We start from the raw sequence: 25,994 nt of genomic DNA, 5'->3' as shown, positions 1-25,994 counted from the left end.
ACCCAAGCAGTGTACACTGCACCCAATGTGTAGTCTTTTATCCCTCACCCCACTCCCATACTTTCCCACAGATCTCCAGAGTCCATTATATTACTCTTAAGCCTTTGCATCCTTATAGCTTAGCTTCCACTTATTAACTACTTAAGCATCACACGGGATTCTTAAAATATCTCCTTTTAAAGCCTGCAATACTTTTTAAATGTTTATGATGAGGATTTATCGTTTGAGAATATATGATGAGAATATATGATGTTTGGTTTTCCATTCCTGAGTTACTTCACTAAGAGTAACGGTCTCCAGTTCCATCCAGGTTACTGCAGATGCCATTATTTCATTCCTTTTTATGGCTGAGTAGTATTCCATTGTATATGTGTGTGTATATATATACACATATGTATACACTATATATACATACCACAAATTCTTTACCCACTTGTTGGTTCTTTGTCCACTTGTTGGTTGATAGTCATTTAGACTGGTCCCATATTTTTGCAATTGTGAATTGTGCTGCTATAAACATGCATAAGCAAGGGTCTTTTTCATATAATGACTTATTTTCGTCTGGGTAGATGCCCCCGAGTGGGATTGCTGGATCAAATGGTAGATCTACTTTTGGTTATTTAAGGAATGTCCATAGTCCTTTTCACAGTGATTGTACTAGTTTACATTCCCACCAGCAGTGTAAAAGTTTTCCCTTTTCACTACATCCACACCAACATCTTTTAAAAAAAAAAAAAGTTTTAATTATGGCCATTCTTGCAGGAGTAAGGTGGTATCACATTGTAGTTTTGATTTGCAATTCCCTGATAATTAGTGATGTTGAGCATTTTTTCATATGTTTGTTGGTCATCTGTATATCTTCTTTTGAGAATTGTCTATTCATGTCCTTAGCCCACTTTTTGATAGGATTATTTGTTGCTGTTGTTGTTTTGCTTGCTGATTTGTTTGCATTCCTTGTAGATTCTGGATATTGGTCCTTTGTCTGATGCACAGTTTGTGAAGATTTTCTCCTACTCTGTGTGTTGTCTGTTTACTCCGCTGATCATTTCTTTTGCTGTGCAGAAGCTTTTTAATTAAGTCCCATCTATTTATCTTTGTTTTTGTTGCATTTGATTTTTGGTCCTCAGTCATGAAGTCTTTGCCTTGGCCAATGTCTAGAAGAGCTTTTACCACGTTATCTTCTAGAATTTTATGGTTTCAGGTGTTAGATTTAAGTCTTTAATTCATCTTGATTAATTTTTGTATAAGGTGAATGATGAGGATCCAGTTTCATTCTTCTACATGTGGCTTGCCAATTATCCCAGCACCACTTGTTGAATAGGGTGTCCTTTCCACACTTTATGTTTTTATTTGCTGTATTGAAGATCAGTTAGCTGTAAGTATTGGGTCTTTTTCTGGGTCCTCTATTTTGTTCTATTGATCTACTTGCCTGTTTTTATATCAGTATCATGCTGTTCTGGTAACTATAGCCTTGCAGTATAGTGTGAAGTCTAGTAATGTGGTACCTGCAGATTTGTTCTTTTTGCTTAGTCTTGCTTTGGCTATGTGGGCTCTTTTTGTTTTCCCTATAAATTTTAGGATTGTTTTTCTAGTTCTGTGAAGAACGATAATGGTATTGTCATGAGAATTGCATTGAAATTATAGATTGCTTTTTGCAATATGGTCATTTTCATAATATTGATTCTACCCATCCGTGAGCATGGGATGTTTCCATTTGTTTGTGTCATCTATGATTTCTTTCACCAGTGTTTTGTAGTTTTCCTTGTAGAGATCTTTCACCTCTTTGGTTACGTATATTCTTAAGGGTTTCTTTTTGCAGCTGTTGTAAAGGGGGTTGAGTTCTCGATTTGATTCTCAGCTTGGTCGCTGTTGGTGGATAGAAGTGCTACTGGTCTGTGTACATTGATTTTGTATCCAGAAACTTATTGAATTCATTCATCGGACCCAGGAGCTTTTTAAATAAGTCTCTAGGGTTTTCTAGGTATATGATCATATCATAGGTGAACAGCCACAGTTTGACTTCCTCATTATCAATTTGGATCCCCTTTATTTTTTTCTCTTGTCCGATTGCTTTGGCTAGGACTTTCAGTATGATGTTTAATAGAAGTGGTGAAAATGAGCACCCTTATCTTGTTCCGGTTCTCGGGGGGAATGCTTTCAACTTTTTCCCATTGAGGTATGTCCCTTCTATGCCAATTTTGCTGGTCTTAATCATAAAAGAATGCTGGATTTTGTCAAATGCTTTTATGCATCTATTGAGGATCATATGATTTTTGTTTTCACTTCTGTTTATGGAGTGTATCACATTTGTTGACTTCTGTATGTTAAATCATCCCTGCATCCCTTGTTTAAAACCCACTTGATCATGGTAGATTAGCTTTTTAACATGCTGTTGAATTCATTTAGCTAGTATTGAGTTGAGGATTTTTGCTTCTATGTTCATCTGTGATATTGGTCTGTAGTTTTCTTTCCATGTTATGTCCTTTCCCGGTTTTGGTATTAGGGTAATACTGGCTTAATAGAATGATTTTGGGAGGAGTCCCTCTTCCTCTATCTTTTGGAATAGTTTCAGTAGGATTGGTACCAATTCTTTCAATGTCTGAAAGAATTCAGTTGTGAATCCATGTAGTCCTGAACTTTTTTTGTTGTTGGCATTTTTTTTAAATTACTGTTTCTAATTGAGGTTATTTGGATCTTCCGTCTTCTTTTCTTGGTTAATCTCACTAACAGTCTATCATATTTGTTTGTCTTTTCAAAGAACTAACTTTTTGTTTCATTTATTTTTTGTATTTTTTTATTTCAATTTCATTTAGTTCTGCTCTAATCTTTGTTATTTCTCTTTTTCTGCTGGGGTTGGGTTTGGTTTGTCTTTGTTTTTTGAGTTTTTTGAGGTGTGACCTTAGATTGCCTATTTGTGCTCTTTCAGACTTTTTGATGTCGCCATTTAATGCCATGAACTTTCCTCTTAACACTACTTTTGCTGTATCCAAGAAGTTTTGATAGGTTGTGCCACTATTACCATTCAGTTCAAAGAATTTTTCAATTTCCATCTTGATTTCATTGGTGACCCAATGATCATTCAGAAGCAGGTTATTCAACTTGATATATTTGCATGGTTTTGAGGGTTCCTTTTGAAGTTGATTTCCAATTGTATTACACTGTGGTCTGAGAGGTACCTGACAATGATTTTGATTTTCTTATCTTTATTGAGACTTGTTTTGTGGTCTATCATATGGTCTATTTTGGAGTATGTTCCATGTGCTGATGAACAGAATGTACATTCTGCAGTCATTGGGTAGAATGTTCTGTGAATATGTGTTAAGTCCATTTGTTCTAGGGTGTACTTTAAGTCCATTGTTTCTTTGTTGACTTTCTCTCTTGCAGCTTTCTAGTGCTCTCAATGGAGTATTGAAGTCCCCCACTATCATTGTGTTGCCATCAACCTAATTTCTGAGGTCTAGCAGTAAATTGTGTGTGTATTAAAGTCTATATTAATAGACTTTAAAGGAGATATATACTATAATACAATAATCATAATGGACTTCAGTATTTCACTTTCAACAACAGACAGATAATCCAGACAGAAAATTAATAAGAAAACATCAGACTCAAACTACACTTTAGACCAAATGGACCTAATATACACATAAAAAACATTCTATCAAACAGCAAGAGAATATATATTTTTCTCAAGAACGCATGAAATATGCTCCAGGATAGATCATAGGTCAGGCAGCAAAACAAGTCTTAGAAAATTTTAAATGATTGAAATAGTATCAAGTATCTTTCTCACCACATTGATATAAAGCAAGAAGTCAATAACAGGACTTGGAATTTGGAAAATTTACAAGTATATGAAAATTAAGCAACATACTGCTAAACAATCAATGGAGCAAAGAAGAACTTAAAATGAAAATGTAAAAATATTTTGAAATATCTTGATACAAACAATAATAGTCACACAATATACTAAAACTTATCAGATGCAGCAAAAATCATTCCAGCAATAAATATCTACATCAAAAAAGAAGAAAGATATCAAATAATCAATCTAAAGTTAATTACACCTCAAGGAACTAGAAAAAGCAAAATCCAAAGTTAATAGAAAAAAGGAAATAAAAATAAGAACAGAAAAAAATGAAATAGAGGTTAGAAAAAACGTAATGAAACTAAGAAATATTGATTAATTGTCATAGACTTTGTGAAGTTACGTATTAACTTTTAGGTTTTTGTCTGATAGAATAGGAAATAATTCCTATCATTTAGAAAAGATAGCCAAGTAAGTTATTTTTTTTCCTGTGGATATTACAGTTTTGAACATAGCAATATTATTCTAACATTCTTTTGTTCCCAAATCCTATTTATATAGTTTTGTTACATACTCTTGAACAAGCCTATTATTCTTCCTCATTTCCTCATTAATGAGTTGAATAAAACTCTGACATATTAATTGTATATTATGAGAGTAGCCCTTTTAATTTTTTGAAAATTATGCTTTTTTCAGGGTCAACCTATTATCTTCGCTTACTCATGTGTGTGCATGTGTGTGTCCAGAAAGCTGTGGCAATCTCAAATAAGATGTATGATAAAAACGAATAGCTTACTGAATTAGCATATTTCCAAAAAACAATGTTCAAATACATTGCACCCCAAATATATATCTGTTAAATAATTAAAACAAACACTGTTTTTAAGGTTAGGAAGTTGTGATTCTATAATGTGACTTGACAAGATGGGTAATGGAATTTTTTATTTTTAGGAGGTTTATTACAGATTTATTTATAATTACCCAAATTGGGAAGTAAACAAAATGTCTTTCAATAGATAAATACATATATAAACTCTGGTACATTCATATAATTGAATATTAACCAGCTATAAAAAGCAATTAGCTACCAAGCCATGAACTATAGCTATAAAACATAGATGAACTATAAATATATGTTGATAATTGAAATAAGCCAACCTGAAAAGGCTACATGCGTATATTCTTACAACTATATGACATTATGAGAGACAAAAGTATAGACACAAATTTAAATCCAAAGATTCTGATCTCAGTTTTGTTCTATTATGCCACATTGTTTCTCACCATGTGATATTATTTTCAATAACACCTACATATTCTTATTTACTTCTTCATTTTAGAGATGTCAACTGCTCCACTGACATACTGGATGACATTTCCATCATTCTACAATTCTCACTGTAAAACCTGCAAGGTCACCATTTTAATAAATATTTCCCATGGCCTACAAATATGCTCAAATCATTTTTTTCACTTATTATCAACTAACACAACTCATGAGTCCACAATCACTAAATTCAGGAGAAACATGTTTCTTGGCCACTAGGTGGGAGTTTATCTTCATCAGGGTGACCTTTTCTGTTTTTAACTTTATTGAGGTTTAATTTATAACTTACATACCATAAAATTCACCTATGTTAAGTGTACACTTTAGTGATATTTAAAGAAAATTTACATGGTTGTGCAACCAGCACCGCAACCCAAGTTTAGGACATTTCTATTAGCATAGGATAAGATCCCCAATATCCATTTATAGTTAATCCCCATGCCTGTGACTGGCCCCAGGTAACCACTAATCTACTTACTGTCTCTATAAATTTGCATTTGGGATCTTTTCTACAAATAAAATGATAAAATAGGCAGGGTTTTGTATTTAGCTTCTCTTGCATAGTAGTGTTTTTGAGATTGTAATATGTATGAGTATTCTGTCAACGTTTATTGCTCTCTAGTATTCCATTATACAGATATATCATAGTTTTTGTCAATTCGTTTATAGATACTTAAGTTGTTTTCAGATTTTGGTCATTGAATAATGTTGCTATAGACATCCATATGCAAATTTTTGTAAATACATGTTTTCATTTATCTTGAGTAGACCTAGGAGTAGAGTCCTTCATTCAATTGGTAAACTTATGTTAAACTGCTTAAGAGACTGTCAAACTGGTTTCCCAAAGTAGTAACACCATTTTTTGGTCCTACTAGCAGTCTTTGATTTCCTGTTTCTCTATGTTTTTGCCAATATTTGTTATTTTCTGTCATTTGATTACAGCCATTCTAGTGGGTGTCTTGTAGTATCTTGTTTGAATATACACATTGCTAATGACTAACAATGTCTTTACTATTTTTCATCTATTTATTATTCCATGTAATTATCATTTTGTATATATTTCTATATATTTTGTATATCATTGTATATAACTTTGTATATATTTGCCTATCTTCTTTGAACAGGTATTTAACCTGTTCAAATATTTCATACATTTGTAATTGGATTGTTTCCCTTCAATTATTGAGTTGTTAGGATGATTCATAGATTCTGTATACAAGTACTATATCAGAAATACAGTTTGTAAATATTTTCTTCCCCTCTGTGGCTTGTCTTTTTATTGTCTTAACAGTGTTTTCTGAGGCACAAAGATTTTTAATTTTGAGAAAGTCCAATTTACCAACTATTTCTTTTATGAATTATACTTTTGGTGTTGTATCTTGGAAATTTCTGGCAAATCCAAGGTTATGAATATTTTTTCCTATGTTTTCTTCCAATAGATGTATAGTTTTAACTACTGCAGTTAGGTTGATTGTCTATTTTGAGTTAAATTTTGTGTATGGCATGATAAAAGGGTCCAAATTTACTTTTTTGTATGTGGACATTGAATTGTCCCAACAGCCTTTGCTGAAAAGACTATTATTCCTTTATCAAATTGTCTTGACACATTTGTCAAAACTCAATGGACTATAAATATAAGAGTTTATTTCTGGACTCTCAATTCCATTCCATTTATCCATGTATTTATTGTTATGCTAGTACAATGTTGAGCTAGATTACTTTAGCTTTGTAGTAATTTTTGAAATATGAAATGGTGACTCCATCAATTTGTTTTTCAGATTGTTTTAGCACTTCTGGGTCCCTTGCATTTCCAGAATTTTTAGGATTATGTCATCAATTTCTGTAAAGAAGCCTACTGGAATTTTGCCAAAGACTGTCTTAAATCCATAGATCAATTTAGAGATGTACAGAAAAGAGTTAACATAGCAGACTTAAGACTGCTATACTTAGAAAGGTATATTCGCAAGGCTGGCCTTTGACTGACACCTGAGTTAGAGTTCCCACCATTGCCTAACTAAGAAGTCACTGTGCCTGAACTGTTTAGACCTTGTTATTTGTAATGAACAACCAATTTCCATCTAAGAGTCTGGAATTTTGGTAGATGCCAGGCAAAAGATGCCTGTGTGACCAGCCTCCAAAAAAAAAGCTTAGGGTCTGGGTTCCCAGCAGTCAATATTTCATACATATTGTCATAATTCATTGCTGGAGGAATTAAGTCCATCATTGGGTGACTCTACTAGGAAATGACTCTTGGAAGCCTGTGACTACTTTCCCTCATACTTGACCCATGAGCCTTTTTCCTTTGCTAATTTTACTTTGTATCCTTTGTCTGTAATAAATTATAGTGATGAGTATATTCTATGTTCAATCACGTGAGTCTTCCTACTGATTTACTGAACCAAGGGGTAATACTGCAGACCCCTGACAGAAGGGAGAATCGCTGTCTTAACAATACCATCTTTCAACTCATTCACATGAAATATCTCAGCATTTACTTAGGTTTTTGTGTTTTTTTCAGAAATTTTTTGTTGTTTGCATGTATATTTTGTATTGTTAATATATGCCTAAGTATTAATTTTTATGCTGTTGTGAATGAAATTCTATTCTTAATTTTATTTTTGTATTTTCCATTGCTAGTATATAAAAGTGCAATTCATTTTTGCATAGCAATTGTGTATCCTGTGACTTTGCTGAATTCATTTTTTATTCAAACAGGTATTTTGGTAAATTTCCTAAGATTTTACATACACAGGGTCATGTAATCTGCAAATAAAGACAGTTATACTTTTTGTCTTCCAAATTAGATGCATTTCAATTTTTATTCCTACCTGATTTTACTCTCTTGGACCTCCAATACAATGTTTAGTAGAAGTACTGAGAGCTTGCATCCTCACTTTCATTCTAATTTTAGGGTGGAGAGCATTGAGAATTTCATGGTTAGTATGATGTTAGCTGTAGGTTTTTCATAAATACTTTGCATCAGGTAGGGGAAGTTCCCTTCTATTTACAATTTGTTAATAATCTATAATGGGTGTTATTTTGTTATATCCTTTTTCTGCATCACTTGAGATGATCTTGTATTTTCTTGTCCTTTATTATATTAGTATGATGTGTTAAATTAACTATACCACTTTTGCATTACTGAGATAATCCTTTTTGGTCATGGTGGATACTTCCTTTTATGTTTCTTTATTCTGTTTGCCATTTTTAAAGGACTTTTTGCATCCATATGCATGAGGGACATTGATCTATAGTTTTCTTTTCTTGTAATGTCCTTGTCTAGCATTAGTATCAAGGTAATACTGTTCTCATAAAATAAATTTTGAAGTGTTCCTCCCTCTTCTATTTTATGCCAAAGATTGTGGAGTATTTTTGTATTATCCCTTCTTTAAATATTTGTTAGAATTCACCAGTCAGGCTATCTGGACGTAGGCAGTGAATTATCAGACTGGCCAGAGCTTTACCAAATATATCCTATGTAATTGCTCTATCAGGAGATTTGTCTCTAGAAAGAGCACATGAAACATTTCTTCTCAAAACAATCTGGCATTAGAATTGAGCATCAAACCATGATGGAGCCCATTTCAATAATCGCATAAACTCTGTCTGGTAAACCATCTACCACTACACTATAGCAAATCTGTTGGTAAATTCACGAGCGGATATTTGTATGCAAACGAAATCATTTTTATCACCTTTAAAACAGGAACCAATTTAAAAATTGTTTGATTAGTCAACCATATTTTTTTAGCTTAACATCTCCATTTTTTTTCTTTCCAACATTTTTTTAGGTTCAAGGGACACATATGCAGGTTTGTTACATGGGTAAATTATGGGTCACAGGGATTTGCTGCACAGATAATTTTGTCACCCAGGTAAGCTTATCTGCTTACCTGATAAGCAGTTTTTCGATCCTCATTCTCCTCACACCTTCCACTCTCATCTAAGCCCTGGTGTCTGCCGTTTCCTTCTTTGTGTCCATGTGTACTCCCATTTATAAGTGAGAATGTGCAGTCAACAACATTTTAGAATGTGGTTCTAAATCATCTTACCTAATTGTGATTTGAGTTGACAATCTTGACAGAATCCACACTTTGAAAATAACTGTTAGCTACATACTTTTGTTTCTCCATCAGTAACACTGAGAAAAAAAAAATCATGGCTGAATAATTCTGAAGAGTCACATTGACTAGGACCAGTACGCTATTTCTCTATTAGTCATTAAATTAGAGCAAAACAGGTCACTTTTCTTCCTTTATGCATACATCTTCCTTTCAGGTTGATGTAATCCCATTTGTATATTTTTGCTTTTGTTGTCTATGTTTTTGAAGTCATGTCCAAAATAAGGATCTCTCTACCACTTCACTTATTCCCTGAAGCCCCTATGCCAATTATTTTCTTTGTCGTTAAGGTTTTAGCTCTAATGTCACCCTGCAGAAAGACATTTCCTGTTTACTCTGGCTAAAATACCCTCTTCTCTCACTTTTTATTCTATTGTCCTATTTTGTTTTATTTTTAAATCACTTATCCCTGCCTGAAACTATCTTGTTTAGTGTTTGTTTGCATATATGTTTATTCTCTTTACTATTTCCCACTAGATAGTATGGAGTAAATTATTTCCTGAATTAGTGAATGAACAAATAACTTTAAGCTATAAATGAACCTGTCTGCTTCTAATGCCAGCCTTTTATCTCATCCTATTTTGGCAAGGTTTGATCTGCACATTGTTGCTCCATGTAATTTTAGGAATAATGTGAGAAAGCTAAACAGAACGCTGGAAGCCACTGAGTTTTTATATTGATTCTAAAAATTTACTATCTGTGTGTTCAGTGCTACCTATTTTTTTCTATTTTTATCTCTGCTATAATCCTTACATTTGGTTCTAATTTCTTACATTTATCTTCCATGTCAATAACTAGTTTGAGCCACAGAATTCTGATATTCTCTAAGTTTGGCATTTATCTTAAGTTTAAATTGTGAATGTAGTTTATCTGTAATGATTCTCCATTTTATTCACCTTCAGTTTTGTTTTGTTCTATTCTTACAACATTCTCTTAGTTCAAAGATGCCAAGCCTTGCAATTTTTTTTTTGAGAATAGTATTTTTTTCTGAAACTGCTTATACATCCTATAATGACTTAATTTTAAAAGCATACACTCCCTCCAGTCTCATGGATGTCTGCCATTTACCCTGTTCCAGAGTTTGTTTCTTTTTCCCAGAGTATTTCAGTGAACTCTGCTGGGTGTGGAAAATTATTTGGGAATTCTTTAATTGACAGATAAAATTACATGTATTTATCATATACAACACAATATTTAAAAGTGAACTATATATATAGCTTTTTTGTAGTGAGAACATTACTATCCATTCTCTGCATTTGTCAAAAATACAACATAATTATAGTAACTATGCTATACAATAGTTATCTTGAATTTATTCCACCTCTCTAACTTAATTACACATCCTTCAACCAACATCTCCTCATTCCTTCCTCCCTACAACAAACATTCTAATCTCTAATTCTATGAGATCAACTTTGTAAGATTCCATATATGAGTGAGGTTATACATTATTTGTCTTTCTGTGCCTGGCTCATTTATCTTAAGATAGTATCCTCCTGGTTTAACTATACTGCCACAAACTACAGAATTTCCTACTTTTTATGGCTAAATAGTATTCCACTGTGTATGTATACCACACTGTCTTTATCTAGTCATCTGTTGATGGACACAGAGATTGATTCCATAATTTGGCTATTGTGAATAGTGCTGGAATAAACACAGGAGTGTTAATGTCTCTTCAACAAACAGATTTTATTTCCTTTGGATACAAACCCAGTAGAGGAATCACTGGGTCTCATGGTAATTCTATTTTTAATATTTTGAGGAACTCCCCTATTGTCTTCCATAATGGCTGTATTAATTTACAAGCCTATAAACAGTGTGTAGGGGTGCTCCTTACTCCATATCCTTGCCAAGACTTGTTATCTGTTGTCTTGATCATACCCATTCCAACAGAAGTGAGGTGATAGCTCATTGTGGTTTTGATTGACAAGATATTCAAGATAGTAATATTGAGCACTTTTTTAATATACCTGTTGGCCATCTATATGATTCCTTTTGAGAAATGCCTATTCAGATCTTTTCCACATCTTTTAATTGGGTTGTTTTCTTGCTATTGAGTTGTTTGAATTCCTTATGTATTTTGGACATTAACCCTTATCAGATGTATAGTTTTCAAATATTTTCTCCCATTCTGTAGATTCTCTGTTCACTTTTTTGATTGTTTCCTTTGCTGTGCAGAGGCTTTTCAGCTTGATGTAATCCCATTTGTATATTTTTGCTTTCGTTGTCTATGTTTTTGAAGTCATGTCCAAAATAATAACTGACCAGAACAATGTCATGAAGCTTTTTCCCTGTTTTCTTCAAGTAGTTTTACAACTTTGAGTCTTATATTTAAGTCTTTAATCCATTTCAGTTTTATTTTTGCACATGGAGAGAGACAAGGATCTAACTTCATAATTCTGTATGTGGACATCCAGTTTTTCCAGCACCATTTATTGAAGAAACTACCCTTTCTTCAGTTATGTATTCTTGGCACCTTTGTAGAAAATCAGCTGACTATAAATGAGTGGAATTATTTCTGGGCTCTGTATTTTGTTCCATTGCTCTAAGTATCTGGTTTTATGCCAGTACCATGCTCTTTTGGTTACTATAGCTGTGTAGTATATTTCAAAGTCAGGTAGTGTGATGCCTATGGCTTTGTTCTTTTTGTACAAGATTGCTTTGGCTATTGGGGGTCTTTGCTGATTTCATTTGAACTTTAGGAAATATTTTTCTATTTCTGTGAAGAGTGTCATTGGTATTTTGATAAGAATTGCAATTAACCTGTAGGTTGCTTCAGGTATTATAGATATTTTAACAATATTAATTTTTCCAATCCATGAACAGGGGATAGCTTTCCATTTATTTGTGTCTTCAATTTCTATCATCAATATTTTATAGTTTTCAGTGTAGGCATCATTTAACTCCCTGGTTAAATTTATTCTTATTTTATTTTTATCTATCATAATGGGATTGTTCTCTTGATTTCTTTTTGAAATAATTCACTATAATGTATAGGAACACCACTGACTTTAGTATGTAAATTTTGTATCCTACAACTTTACTGAATTTATTTACTAAACCTAACAGTTTTTGGGTTTTTTTTGGGGGGGGGGAGTTTTCTATATATAGATGTACCTCAGAGGTATTGTGGATTCAGTTTCAGAGAACCTCAGTAAAACAAATCCTGAGTAATAAAGCAAGCCACGTAAGTTTTGGGGTTTCTCAGTGCATATAAGTTGTGTTCAAACTATATTGTAGTCTATTACATGTGTACTAGGGTTATGCCCTAAAAATATGTACACTTTAATTTAAAAATATTTTATTGATAAAAAGTGATAACAATCATCTAAGCCTTCAGTTTACTGGTAATCTTTTTGCTGTTGGAGGATCTTGCCTCAATGTTGACGGCCGCTGACTAATCAGGGTGGTGGCTGTTAACAATTGAAGTGGCTGTGGCAATATCTTAAAATAGGACAACAATGAAATTGGCCACATCAATTGACTCTTTCTTTCCTGAAAGATTTCTCTGTAGCATGCAATGCTGTTTGACAGCATTTAACTCACATTAAAACTTCTATCAACACTGATGTCAATCCCTTCAAATGTTGTCACTGCTTTATCAACTTTGTTTATGTAATATTCCAAATCCTATATTGTTATTTTAACAATGTTCACAGTACCTTCACCAGGAATATATTCCAGCTCAAGAAATCACTTTCTTTGCTCATCCATAAGAAGCAACTGCTCACCAATTCAAGTTTTATTAGGAGATTGCAGCAATTCAGTCACATCTTCAGACTCTATTTCTAATTCTAGTTCTCTTACTATTTGTATCACATCTGCAGCTACTTCCTCCACTGAAATCTTGAACCCCTCAAAGTCATCCATGAAAGTTTGAATCAACTTCTCCCAAACTCCTGTTAATGTTGATATTTTGATCTCCATCTATGAATTGCAAATGTTCTTAATGGTATTTTAAATGGTGTATCCTTTCTGAAAGTTTTTAGATAATTTTGCCCAGACCCATCGGAAGACACTATCTATGGCAGCTTGAGTCTTACATAATAAGGCTTGAAAGTCAAAATGACTCCTTGATCATTTGTCTGACCATGGGCTACAGAATGGATATTGTGCTAAGCAGGTAGAAAACATTAATCTGCTTATACATCTCCATCAGAGCTCTTGGGTGACTAGTTGCATTGTCAATGAGCAGTAATGTTTTCAAAGGAATCTTTTTTTCCTGGGTATTGGATCTCAACAATGAGCTGAACATATTCATTAAGCCATGCTATAAACAGATGTGCTGTCATCCAGGCTTTGTTGTTCCAATATAGAGCACAGGCAGAGTAGATTTAGCACAATTCTTAAAGGTCATGGGATTTTTGGAATGATAAATGATCATTGGCTTTAACTTAAAGTCACCAGTTGTATTAGCCCATAACAAGAGAGTCAGCCTAATGCTTTGAAGCCAGGCATTAAATTCTCTCTAGCTATGAAAGTCCTAGAAAGCATCAGTATTAGGCCATTCTTCCACTGCCATAAAGTAGTATCTGAGATTGAGTAATTTATAATAAAAGACATTTAATTGATTCATGGTTCTGCAGGGTGTACAGGAAACATAGTGGCATCTTCTTCTGAGGAGGCCTCAGGAAGCTTCCAATCATGGCAGAAGGCAAAGGAGGGCAGGCACATCACATGGGGAGAACAGGAGCCAAAGCAAGAGGGAGTTGGTGGGGTGAGAGGGGAGACATGCCACACACTTTTAACCAATCAGATCTCATGAGAACTTAATCACTATTGTGAAGATAGCATCAAGCCATGAGGGATCCACCCCCATAATCCAAACACCTCCCACCTCCAGCAGTGGGGATTACAATTTAACATGAGATCTGGATAGGGACAAATAGCCAAACTATATTAATATCTTTTTTCAATAGAAGGCTGTTTCATCTACACTGAAAATCCATTGTTTAGTGTAGATACCATCATCAATGATCTTGGCTAGATCTTTTGGATAACTTGCTGCAGCTTCTATATCAGCGCTTGCTGCTTCACCTTGCAGTCATGCTATGGAAAAAGCTTCTTTCCATAAAACTTATGAACCAACATCTGCTAGCTTAAAATTTTCTCCTGCAGCTTAGTCACTTCTCTCAGCCTTCATCAAATTAAAGAGAGTTAGGGCCTTGCTCCAGATTAGGCTTTGGCTTGAGGGAATGTTGTGACTGGTTGGATCTTCTATCCAAACCACTAAAACTATTTCCATATCAGCAATAAGCCTGTTTTGCTTTCTTACCATTTGTGTGTTCACTGGGCTAGCACTTTTACTTTCCTTCAAGGACTTTCCTTTGTATTTATAACTTGGCTAACTGTTTAGCACAAAAGCCTGGCTTTCAACCTATTTCAGCTTTTGACATGCCTGTCGCAGGAAGCTTAATCATTTCCAGCTCTTGACTTAAAATAAAAAACATGAAACTTTCTTTCTGGTGAACGCTTAGAGGCAATGTATGGTTATTAATTGGTCTACTGTCAATATTGTTTTGTTTGGAGGAACAGAAAAGCCTGTGGAGAGGGAGAGAGACAGGGGAATGGCTAGATAGGGATCAATTAGAACATATATATTTATTGATTATTTGGATTGAAACTAATTGGAGACCTTTGACTTTTCCTGTACCTGGATTATATCTTTCTCTAGGTTTGGAGAGTTTTCTGCTATTATTTCTGTAAATAAGCTATCTCTCTCTCTCTCTCTTTTTTTTTTTTTTTTTTTGAGACGGAGTCTCGCTCTGTCCTGGAGTGCAGTGGTGGCGATCTCGAGTTCACTGCAAGCTTAAGCCTCCCGGGTTCGCCATTCTCCTGCCTCAGCCTCCCAAGTAGCTGGGACTACAGGCGCCCGACCCTGCACGCCTGGCTAATTTTTTTAGTAGAGCGGGGAACTGCCTAGTATTAGCCAGGATGGTCTCGATCTCACAGATCTCGTGATCCATACAGCCTCCGCCTCAAAGTGCTGGGATTACAGATTAATGACCACAGCCTGGCCCCATCTCTTTATCTTTTTTATTCTTTCTTGAACACCAGCTGCTCATATATTACCTTTTCTGATGGTGCCCCATAAATCCTGTGAGTTTTCTTCATTCTTTTTCATCCTTTTTCTGTTTTCTCCTCTAACTGAATATTTTCAAAATAGTTGTGTCCTATTTCACAGATTCTTTCTTTGGCTTTATCAGTTCTGCTGTTTGCACTCTTTACTGCATTCTTAAACATCATTCATTGTATTTTCAGCTCCAGGATTCCTGTTTGATTTTCGGTCTCTTGGCTGCTGAAGTTACTGAAACATTGGGCTAGAATTCAACCCTCCCAGCTGCTGAAGTCAGCTTGTCACTGTGGGCTTTTTGGAGCCCAACACTGTTGTAGTAGGTGGGTGGTGATGCAGGCCGAAACTTGAGGCCATCTTGCAGGGGCTACCGATTACTGTTTGGTGCCGCGGCAGGTCTGAAAGCTCAGATCATAAGTACCAGCCAAGATTCAAGGGCCTTGGGCGTCTGCCTAATGCCTGGTTTTACTGTGGTTGACCTGGTATTGGTTAAAAGGTACAGTTCTAGTCTTACGTCCCTCTTTTTCCGGCAAGCAGACAGTATCTTTTCTCTGTGCTGTGCTGTGCTGTGCTGTGCTGTGCGGTTCAGGGAGGGGCGATGCAGGTAATGTAAAACTGTCCTTCCTACCCTCTTTAATGCAGCTTTTTTTATCATGCTATAACCAGGCACTATGACCTCTCACTAATACAGGAATTATTAAGAAATAATTTTTAGGCAGCTAGAAAGGGTAAAAGCTCTTGGTGGAATTTTCCTTTAATGAAAAGCAGCCCCAAACCATTTCTTCTCTTAACAGAAAGCGGCCTGGTAAGTCAGGCATAGATATGCAAACTAGAAGCTTTTATATGTAAATGCAGGCAGCTGTATCTGGAAGCCAGGTACATTCAATATGGTGTCCCCTGCCCTCTTTTCCTTGTCACCATGTTTAAGGGTGTCATGACAGCCTCCAAGTAAAACCACGTGTACAGGTATCATGGCCGCCGCCAGGTGGAGGCTGCATTTGCATAACAAAAGACTAGGGTGGGAGGGCCAGTCTTTTCCAGGGCTGTGTAAACCGCACATCTGGTCAAACCAATTCCCTGAGCCCTATGTAAATTAATTGCTGCCTCCTCAAGTCTCTGTACAAAATCCATTGCGTTCCACAGCGAACAGGAGACCCTCTTTTTGGCGACCCACTTTCTCATTATGAGGAAGCTTTTTCTCTCTTCTTGTCTATTAAACTTTCCACTCCCAAACCCACTCCTCGTGTGTGTCCGTGTCCTGAATTCTTTCTGGACCGTGACAAAGAACCAGGGTATATAACCCAGACAACGGAGCCGTTTCATCACCTGGCTTCCTTAGCTCTTATGCAGGTATTTTCATACGTGAACAGTTGTTCAAATTGATGTTTTTGTGGGGGAACAATCACTGGAGAGTCTTATTCCACCAACTTGCTTTACCTCTTGTCCACCAGGAATTCATTAAATGGTGTCAATAAGAGAGACAAAATGGTTGTAACAACAACTGATATGTTGAGTTGGAACATCAAGCTGGGAGAGAAGCAGCATTAGGCATTGTGTACATGAGAGTACAGGAAGTGATAGATTACTGAATGAATTTAAGTATGATAGCGCGTCTTAGGTTGCTTGGATATAATATGGTGGCAAGGGCTGAATATATTACTGATACGTTTACCATCTCCTTGAAACAAGTATGTCAAGACATTTGATGCTGAGCCATTGTCAGATACAAACTGCCGCTTACCTTGCAATCTTTTGAACAGCAATCTCCGGAACCACATTGCGCATTATCTTTCAGTCTACATGTTAAAGCATCACAACATAACTTATGTGTACAATTCTGTAAAAAAAAATGCTAAGTGTTAGTTAATCACATATAATTAGGTACCACCAAATAGAACTGTGACATATAACTTTACAAAGTATAAAGCTTTTCTAAAATTCACTGATTTTTCATAATCCCATTCTTTATGTGAGATTTATAGAAATCAATATCTCATTCAGTAATGTGTAAAATAAATGTATTGTCTTGAGGAAGGAGAAAGGGAGGGGGTTGAAAAACCACCTATTGAGTACTATGCTCACCACCTGTGTGCAATATGCCCATGTAACAAACCTGCAAATGTACCCCCTGTAGCTGAATTAAAAGTTGAAATTTTAAAAAAGAAATGTACTATGTCACTATATTTCATATAATTTCAATGATATTCCTATGGGGCCAAAACCTAGAGAAAACAGTTATTAGATATCTTATTAACTAACATTGTCTTTAAACATTTCCTTATATTATTCATTTTATAACAAATCGTATCAGCCAGATTTATTCACCTGTAGAAACCAAAATTAAATAACCTCAAAAATTGTTCATAAAATCACAAATGTTTACTGTTTTCTCAATGCTTCCACTTAACTTCTCTGGAAGAAATGAAAAACTAGAGATTCTAGACCCACAATGTTAAATATGACAACTACTAGCCATGTGTAGCTATTTAAATTTAAATTAACTAACATTAAATAAAGTTAATGATTTACGTACTCAGTCACATGAGCCACATTTTGAGTGCTCAACACACTAACATATGATTAGTGGAAAGTGTATTGTATGGCACAAAACAACATTTCCATAATTATGAAAAGTTCCATTGAAGAACACTGCTCTAGAAAATGGATGTTTAATTTTACAGTAAGTTTTGTATTTATTTATTGGATCTAGCATAAATTTTGTCCTTATTTATTTTACTGTGGTGAATAAGGTTGATTTATATTCAAATACAAAATCAATTTTACATTATTAAGCCCAAATTTGTCTTGCTAACATGTGTTTAGAATTTCTCTATCTAAGTTCACTGGTGACTTTGGTCTCTAATTTTTTCCTCTAATAAGCTTCTCAAAGGTTTTTTCTGTGTCAAGTTTACACTGGTTTATAAAATGAATAGAGCTTTGTTTATTAAAAAAAAAAAAAAAAGAGGAAGAAGAAAATTGGATTATTACTTCCTTCAATATTAGAATTTATCAGAGAAATCTACTGAGCTGGTGGTAGTTGTCAGAAGTTTTTAAAATAGAGATACAACTCTTTTGTTAGTTATGAGAACATTCTAATTTGTTGTTTCTCACTGTCAGTAATTTGTAAGTTTTACCATTCTAGCAATTTCTCATATTCACAGAATATTCATATTTATTAATATAAATTTTTGTATCATGTCCTCTTTCTAGCTGTAGGTTCTGAGTTGTTTTTTTTTTTCTTTTTCAGTCCTAATATTGGTTGTTTATACCTTTTATTATTTGGTTTCATTAGTGTTATTTGAAAATTTTTAACTTTTTTTGGTTTTTTCAAGGAACTAAGTTTTCTTTTTAAGCTATCTATTATATAATGATTGCTTATTTTATTAATTCTTGCTCTTATCTTTATTATTTATACATTTAAGTCTATAAATTTTCATTGAAATATAGTTATAGATATATTGCTGAGTTTTGATAATGTCTAATTTTCATTGTAATATATTTACCCACTGGTAATTTAAAAGCATACTTTTTTTAACTTTGCAAATATTGAGGATATTCAGGCTATGTTAATTGGTTTACTGAGTGAACTTCTCGGCAGCAAAATAAATTATTAATTGATTTATTTATTGATTTATACTTTGTTGTAATGTACTGGGTAAACATACTCTTGTGTATCTTTTTTTTCCACTGGAACATTATGCAGCCTTTATGCATAGATATAAACATATTTGAAGCATATTGTTGAGTAAGAAAAGTAATTTGCAGAAAATGTACAGAGTATCATTTGTCCAAAACTTCCTCCCCAGAATTATAGCCCATATCTCTATAGACACATATATATGTAAAAATAGAATAAAAAGTCTGAAAAAATATACACAAAGCTGTTAACAATGGGGACCTTATAGATGGGAGTGATGGTCCCAAGGGGAAATTTTATGTTTATCTTTAATGTTTGATTTTTTTACAATTATCATATATTTGTGTATTACTTACATAGTTAAAAATACATACCTACTTTGAAAATATAATTTTACGCCAGTTGTCTCATAACCTCTAGGGCTAGGTATGACTTGGTCAAGACCAAGGATTAGTTGGCAGTGATTGGGATAAAATACTGACACACTGAATATATTTATTATGGTTAAAAAAAATGTGTTCCCGATGCACACAGTCACTACACTGTCCAAGTTCAATGCTAATGAAAAAGTCTGAAAGGCAACTAGAGAAAAGGGTCAGATCATGTAAAAAGGGAAACCCATCAGCTAACAGTGAACTTCTCAGCAGATAGCTGATAAGCCAGGAGAGATTGGGAGCTTATTTTCAGCATTTTTAATGAAATTCCAACTAAGAATTTCATATCCCACCAAACTAAGCTTCATAAATACAGAAATAAAATATTGTCCAGATAAGCAAGTGCTAAGGGAATTCATTACCACTAGACCAGCCTTACAAGAGATCCTTAAGAGAATTCTAACAAGGAAACAAAAGAATGATTGATATATGCTACCACGAAAACACACTTAAGTACCTAATCTACAGACCCTATAACACAATGCACAACAGAAACTACAAAACAGCCAGCTAACAACTTTGTGATAGTATCAAAACTTCACATATAAATATCAACCTTGAATTTAAATGGTCTAAATGCCCTTCTTAAAAGGCATGGATTGGCAAGTTGGATAAAAAAAACAAGAACCATTTGTCTGCTGTCTTCAAGAGACCATATCCCAGGTAATGACACCCACAGACTCAAAGTAAATTGTTTCAGAGACATCTATCATGCAAACACAAAACAAACAAAAAGAACAGCGTCTCTATTCTTACATCAAATAAAACAAACATAAAACCAACAACAATAAAAAAAAAAAGGACAAAGAATGACATTACATAATGAGAAAGGGTTCAATTCAATGAGAAGATGTAACTATTCTAAAAATATATGCACCCAACACTGGAGCACCCAGATTCATAAAATAAGTACTACTAGACCTACCAAAAGACTTAGCCACAAAATAATACTGGGGGACTTCAACATCCCCACTGACAGCATTAGACGGATCACTGAGGCAGAAAATTAACAAAGAAATTCTGTCCTGAAATTTGAGTCTTAACCAATTGGACCTAATAGACATCTACAGAACACACCACCCATCAACCACAAAATATGTATTTTTCTCATCTGTACACAGAGCATACTATAAGATCAACCACATGCTTGGTCATAAAGTGAGTCGCAATAAATTTTTAAAAATTAAAATCACACCATAATCTCAGACCATAGTGAAATAAAAATAGAAATAAATGCCAAGAATATCTCTCAAAACCACACAATTACATGAAAATTAAACAACTTGCTCCTGAATGACTTTTGAGTAAACAACGAAATTAAGGCAGAAATCAAAAACTGTTTTGAAATAAATGAAAACAGACACAAAATACCAAAATCTCTAGGATGCAGCAAAAATGGTGTTAAAAGGAAAGTTTATGGTAGCAAATGCTTACGTCAAAAAGTTACAAAGGCTTCAAATTAACACTCTAACCTCACACCTAGAGGAACTGGGAAAACAAGAACACACTAACCCCAAAGCTAGCAGAAAAAAATAAATAACTAAAACCAGAGCAGAATGAAATGATATTGAAACCCAAAAATACAAAGAATCAACAAAACCAAAAGTGTTTTTTGAAAGGATAAACAAGATTGATAGACCACTAGCTAGACTGACAAAGAAAAAAGAGGAAAGATCCAAATAAGCACAATCAGAAATGACAAAGGTAACATTATAACGAACCACATAGAAATGTAAAAGATACTGAGCCTATTATTAACACTTCTATGCACATCAACTAGAAAATCTAGAGGAAATGGACAAATTCCTGGAAACACACCATCTCCCAAGATTGAATTGGAAGAAATTGAAACCCTGAACAGGCTAATATCGAGTTCAGAAATTGAATCAATAATAAAAACTTACCAACCAATAAAAGCCCCAGACCAGATGGATTCACAACTGAATTCAGCCACACATACAAAGAAAAGCTGGCACCAATTCCATTGAAACTATTCCAAAAAATCAAAGAGGAGGAACTCCTCCCTAACTCATTCTATGAAGTCAGCATAACCCTAATAACAAAACCTGGCAAAGACATAATGAAAAAAAGAAAACTACAGGCTAATGTTCCTGATGAACATAGACATAAAGATCCTCAACAAAATACTAGCAAACCAAATCCAGCAACACATCAAAAAGTTAATTCACCATGATCAAGTAGGCTTCATTCATGGGGTGCAAGATTGGTTCAACATATGTGAATCAATAAATGTGATTCATCACATAAATAGAATTAAAAACAAAAACCATATGCCATTATCCTAAGTGAACTAATGCAAGAACAGAAAACCAAACACTGCTTATTCTAACTTACAAATGGAAGCTAAACATTGGGTGCTCATAGACATAAAGGTAGCAACAATAGATACTGAGGGCTACTAGAGTGGGAAGTGGGGAAGAGAGGCAAGGGTGGAAAAACTATTGGGTACTAAGCTCAGTGCCTGGGTGATAGGATCAATTGTACCTGAAACCTCAGCATCACACAATATACCCAGAAAACAACCCTGCACATGTACCCCCACCCAATCTGAAATAAAAGTAAAAATTATAAAAAGTAAATAAATAAAATAATGTGTTCCCAGCAGCTCTTAGAAAACATGTTTTATATATTTTAATTAGGTCATCTTTAATATGTTGTTCAAATATTGTGCATCTGCAATAATTTTTTTATTTGCTTTTTCTTTTTTCTTTCTTTCTTTTTTTTTTTTTTTTTAATGTGAGACAAAGTTGCCCAGGCTGGAGTGCAGTAGCATGATCTCAGCTCACTACAACCTCCACCTCCCAGGTTCATGCAATTCTCTTGCCTCAGCCTCCCGAACAGCTGGGATTACAGGCATCTGCCACCACACCCGGCTAATTTTTGAATTTTTAGTAGAGACGGGGTTTTACCATGTTGGTCAGACTGGTCTTGAAATCCTGACCTCAAGCTGCTATCCATCCATCTTGGCCTCCCAAAGTGCTGGGATTACAGGCGTGAGCCACTGCGCCTGGCCTTCATATGTTTTTTCTGTTATTTGCTACCAAAGATGTGTTAACACCTCTTAAAGTGATTATGAATTTGTCTGTCTCTCCTCATAGTAAAATTTCGCTTTAAAATATTTTGAAACTATGTTTGGGTGATTTTTAATTTACAATTATTACATGTCCTAGTGTGCTGGACCAACCCTGTTCTGGCTTGCAAGGGTCAATTGTTAAATTTTCAGAAATTTTGTGAACTGGTTGCTAACAAAGCCATTAATAAAAATTGAATTTCATTAACTTACAATGAAATAAATTATATTTTTAAAAGGTAGCAAATATTGACAACATCATTTCTTATTTTCCTACATTTTAATTTTAGCTATACCCTTGAAGATATTATCTATCATTAATTTTTGGTGGAAATACTGTATAATGATCTGCTACCATTCACATTTTTCCAACTCTGCATTTAATAATGTTGCATTTGTCACTTTAAATCTGCCATTGTAGGAGTGTTTAAAGGAAGGAATTCAGCAAGTGCTACAAATCACGGCCTGACTCAGATTTTGTTGATTGTCTTGGTGTGCGTGCTGAAAGGTTTTGGGTTAATATAATTTGTATGAGGTTGAGAAATAATTCAACAGTAGCTAATATACCAGATTTAATAAAAATAAATTTACTTGGTAAGAGTCAGCAAATTAGGATAGAACTCCAATTAGCGAATCATTGTTGAATCACAATCATACACTGAGTTAACTACAGAATCAACAAAAGTATTCTGGGAGAAGCATTTTGGCTATATAAGTTTACAGTAGAGGGTATTCTTGCGTAACTGAAAGCATATACCCTTTAACTTAACTGCAATAAACTATACCCATTTAAAATGTTTAGTTTATGCATTTACTCATATACTCAAGTTACAGAACACTCTCCTTGCCAACCAGAGACATCTCCTACTTATTGAAGTCAAACACTTCTTCACACTAAAGATTACTTACCATTTTTTATAATTTTAGAGAAACAGAATCATATATTACATAACCTTGTGAATCTGGCTCATTTCAATCAGCATAATCATTTTGCGATTCACCAATGGTGATAAATTTACCAGCATTTTATTCATTTTTTTATTGCTGAGTAGTTTTCCAATGACTAGAAATACCACAATGTATCTGTCTACATGATGATGGATATTTGGATTGTTTCTAGTATTTGGCTGCCATGAATAAAGCAGCTCTAAACATTCATGTACAAATATTTTAGGGGATATATATTTTCATTTCTTTGGGAAAAAAATACTCAGAGATGGAAATCTAGGGAAAAAGGAAAGTGTATATTTAACTTTATAAGACATGGCCAAAATGTTTCAAATATTTTTACACTCAACTAGCAATTTACACAAATTTCAATTGCTGTACATCTCAACAAAACTCACTATTTTTATCAGAAGGGGGTGTATTATTACAGATATTCTAATATGTGGGCAGTGTATATGATGTGGTTTTAATTATTTTTCCCAGGTGACTAGTGATATTAAACATCATTTCATTTTCTTATTGTCATTTATAAATAATCTACTGTAAACTGTCCAAATTATTTTGTCTATTTTTATTAGGTCATTTGTCTCCTTTTAATTGAGTTGTAATATGTACTCTCAAGAAATATTGATTTTGTCTTTTTAATTTTTCTTTAATATACAATATTTTTAGAGCATTGTTAGGATCACAGCAAAATTGGGCAGAAGGTACAGAGATTTTCCACATGCCTCGCCCACACATATACACAGCCTACCTCCTTATCAACATATCAGAGTGGTACATTTGTTACAAATGATAACCCTATATTGATACACCATTATCACCTGGAGTTCAATTTTACATTAGTTAGGGTTTACTTTGGTATTCTACATGGTATGTGTTTGAAAAATTTGTAATAACATGTATCCACCACCACAGTATCATACAGGGTAGTTTCACTGTCCTAAAAGTCCTCTGTGTTCTGCCTAATCATCCCTCCCTTCCCTTTAACCCCCGGCAACTGCTGATCTTTTTACTGTCCCCATACTGTTATCTTTTCTAGAATGTCATATAGTTGAAACTATGTGGTACATAGCTTTTTCAGATGGCTTCTTTTACCTAGTAATACATATTTTAGATTTCTTCATGTTTTTTCATGACTTGATAATTTCTTTTTAGCACATTTTATTTAATAGACAATATTTTAGAGCATTGTTCCATTGTCCAATGTAGCAAAGACTATTTATTCATTTACCTATCAAAAATATTTTAGTTGCTTCCAAGTTTTGGCAATTAAAAATTAAGCTACTAGAAACATCTGTGTGCATGTTTATATGTGGACATAAATCTGCAACCCTTTTCGGTAAATACTAAAGAGAGTGATTGCTGGATAATATGGTAAGAGCATATTTAGTTTTCTAAGAAACCACCAACCTATTTTCCAAAATGGCTGTGCTATTTTGTATTCCACTCATCTTGCTTATTAAATAATGAATGAGAATGCCTGTTGCCCCACAGCCTCACCAGCATTTTGTGTTTTTAGTGTTCTAGATTTTTGAACATTTAATAGGTATGTAGTGGTATCCTGGTGTTTTAATTTGCATTTCAGCAATAATATATGATGTGGATCATCTTTTTGTATTTGCCATCTGTATATCTTTTTTTGGCAAGGTGTCTGTTAAAATCCTTGGCTCTTTTTTACTCAGGTTGTTTGTTTTCTTAGTGTTGAGTGTATTACTCTCTTCTCATACTGCTAGTAAAAACATATTCAAGACTGGGTAATTTACAAAGGTAAGAGGTTTAACTGACTCACAGTTCAGCATGGCTGGGGGGGCCTCAGGACACTTACAGTCATGGCAGAATGGGAAACAAACATGTCCTTCTTCACATGGCTGCAGCAAGGAGAAGTGCCAAGCAATAGGAAGAAAAACCCCTTATAAAACCATCAGATCTCATGAGAACTCACTATCACAGGAACAGCATGAGGGTAACCACCTCCATGATTTAATTACTTCCCACTGGGTCCCTCCCACAAAACATGGGCATTAGGGGAACTACAATTCAAGATGAGATTTGGGTGGGGACCCCGCAAAACCATATCATTGTGCCCACGGCCCTTCCCAAATCTCACTTCGTCACATTTTAAAACACAATCATGCTTTCCCAACAGGGTAAGTTCTTTCTGCCTATGAGCCTGTAAAATCAAAAGCAAGTTAGTTACTTTCTAGATACAATGGGGTATAGGCATTGGGTAAATATACCCATTCCAAATGGAAGAAATTGGCCAAAATGAAGGGGCTACAGGCCCCATGTAAGTCCAAAATCCACTGGGGAAGTCACATCTTAAAGCTCTGAAATGATCTCCTTTGATTCCACATCTCACATCCAGGTCACCCTGATGCAAGAGGTGGGTTCCCACAGCCTTGGGCAGCTCTGCGCCTGTGGCTTTTCAAGGTACAGCACCCCTCCCAGCTTCCTTCATGGGCTGGCATTAGTGTCTCTGGCTTTTCCAAGTGCACAGTGCAAGCTGTCAATGGATCTACCATTCTAGGTTCAGGAGAATGGTGGTCCTC

At 34.5% G+C, this 25,994-nt stretch overlaps 1 protein-coding gene across 1 annotated transcript in view; it reads right to left on the bottom strand.

The window, feature by feature from the left end:
* LOC101008408 (disintegrin and metalloproteinase domain-containing protein 5) overlaps positions 1–25,994 on the bottom strand; it is a 135,208-nt gene that overhangs the window by 54,322 nt on the left and 54,892 nt on the right. The window contains exon 13 of the mRNA XM_021942241.2: positions 17,074–17,169. Coding sequence (XP_021797933.1) covers positions 17,074–17,169 — 96 coding nt within the window. The remainder of the gene's footprint in view (positions 1–17,073; positions 17,170–25,994) is intronic.

Source organism: Papio anubis, chromosome 8 (genome assembly GCF_008728515.1).
Source record: "Papio anubis isolate 15944 chromosome 8, Panubis1.0, whole genome shotgun sequence".
In the NCBI taxonomy this organism is placed as follows: Eukaryota; Metazoa; Chordata; class Mammalia; order Primates; family Cercopithecidae; genus Papio; species Papio anubis.
Note: the sequence above shows the minus strand (reverse complement) of the source record. Positions and strands in the feature narration are given on the sequence as shown.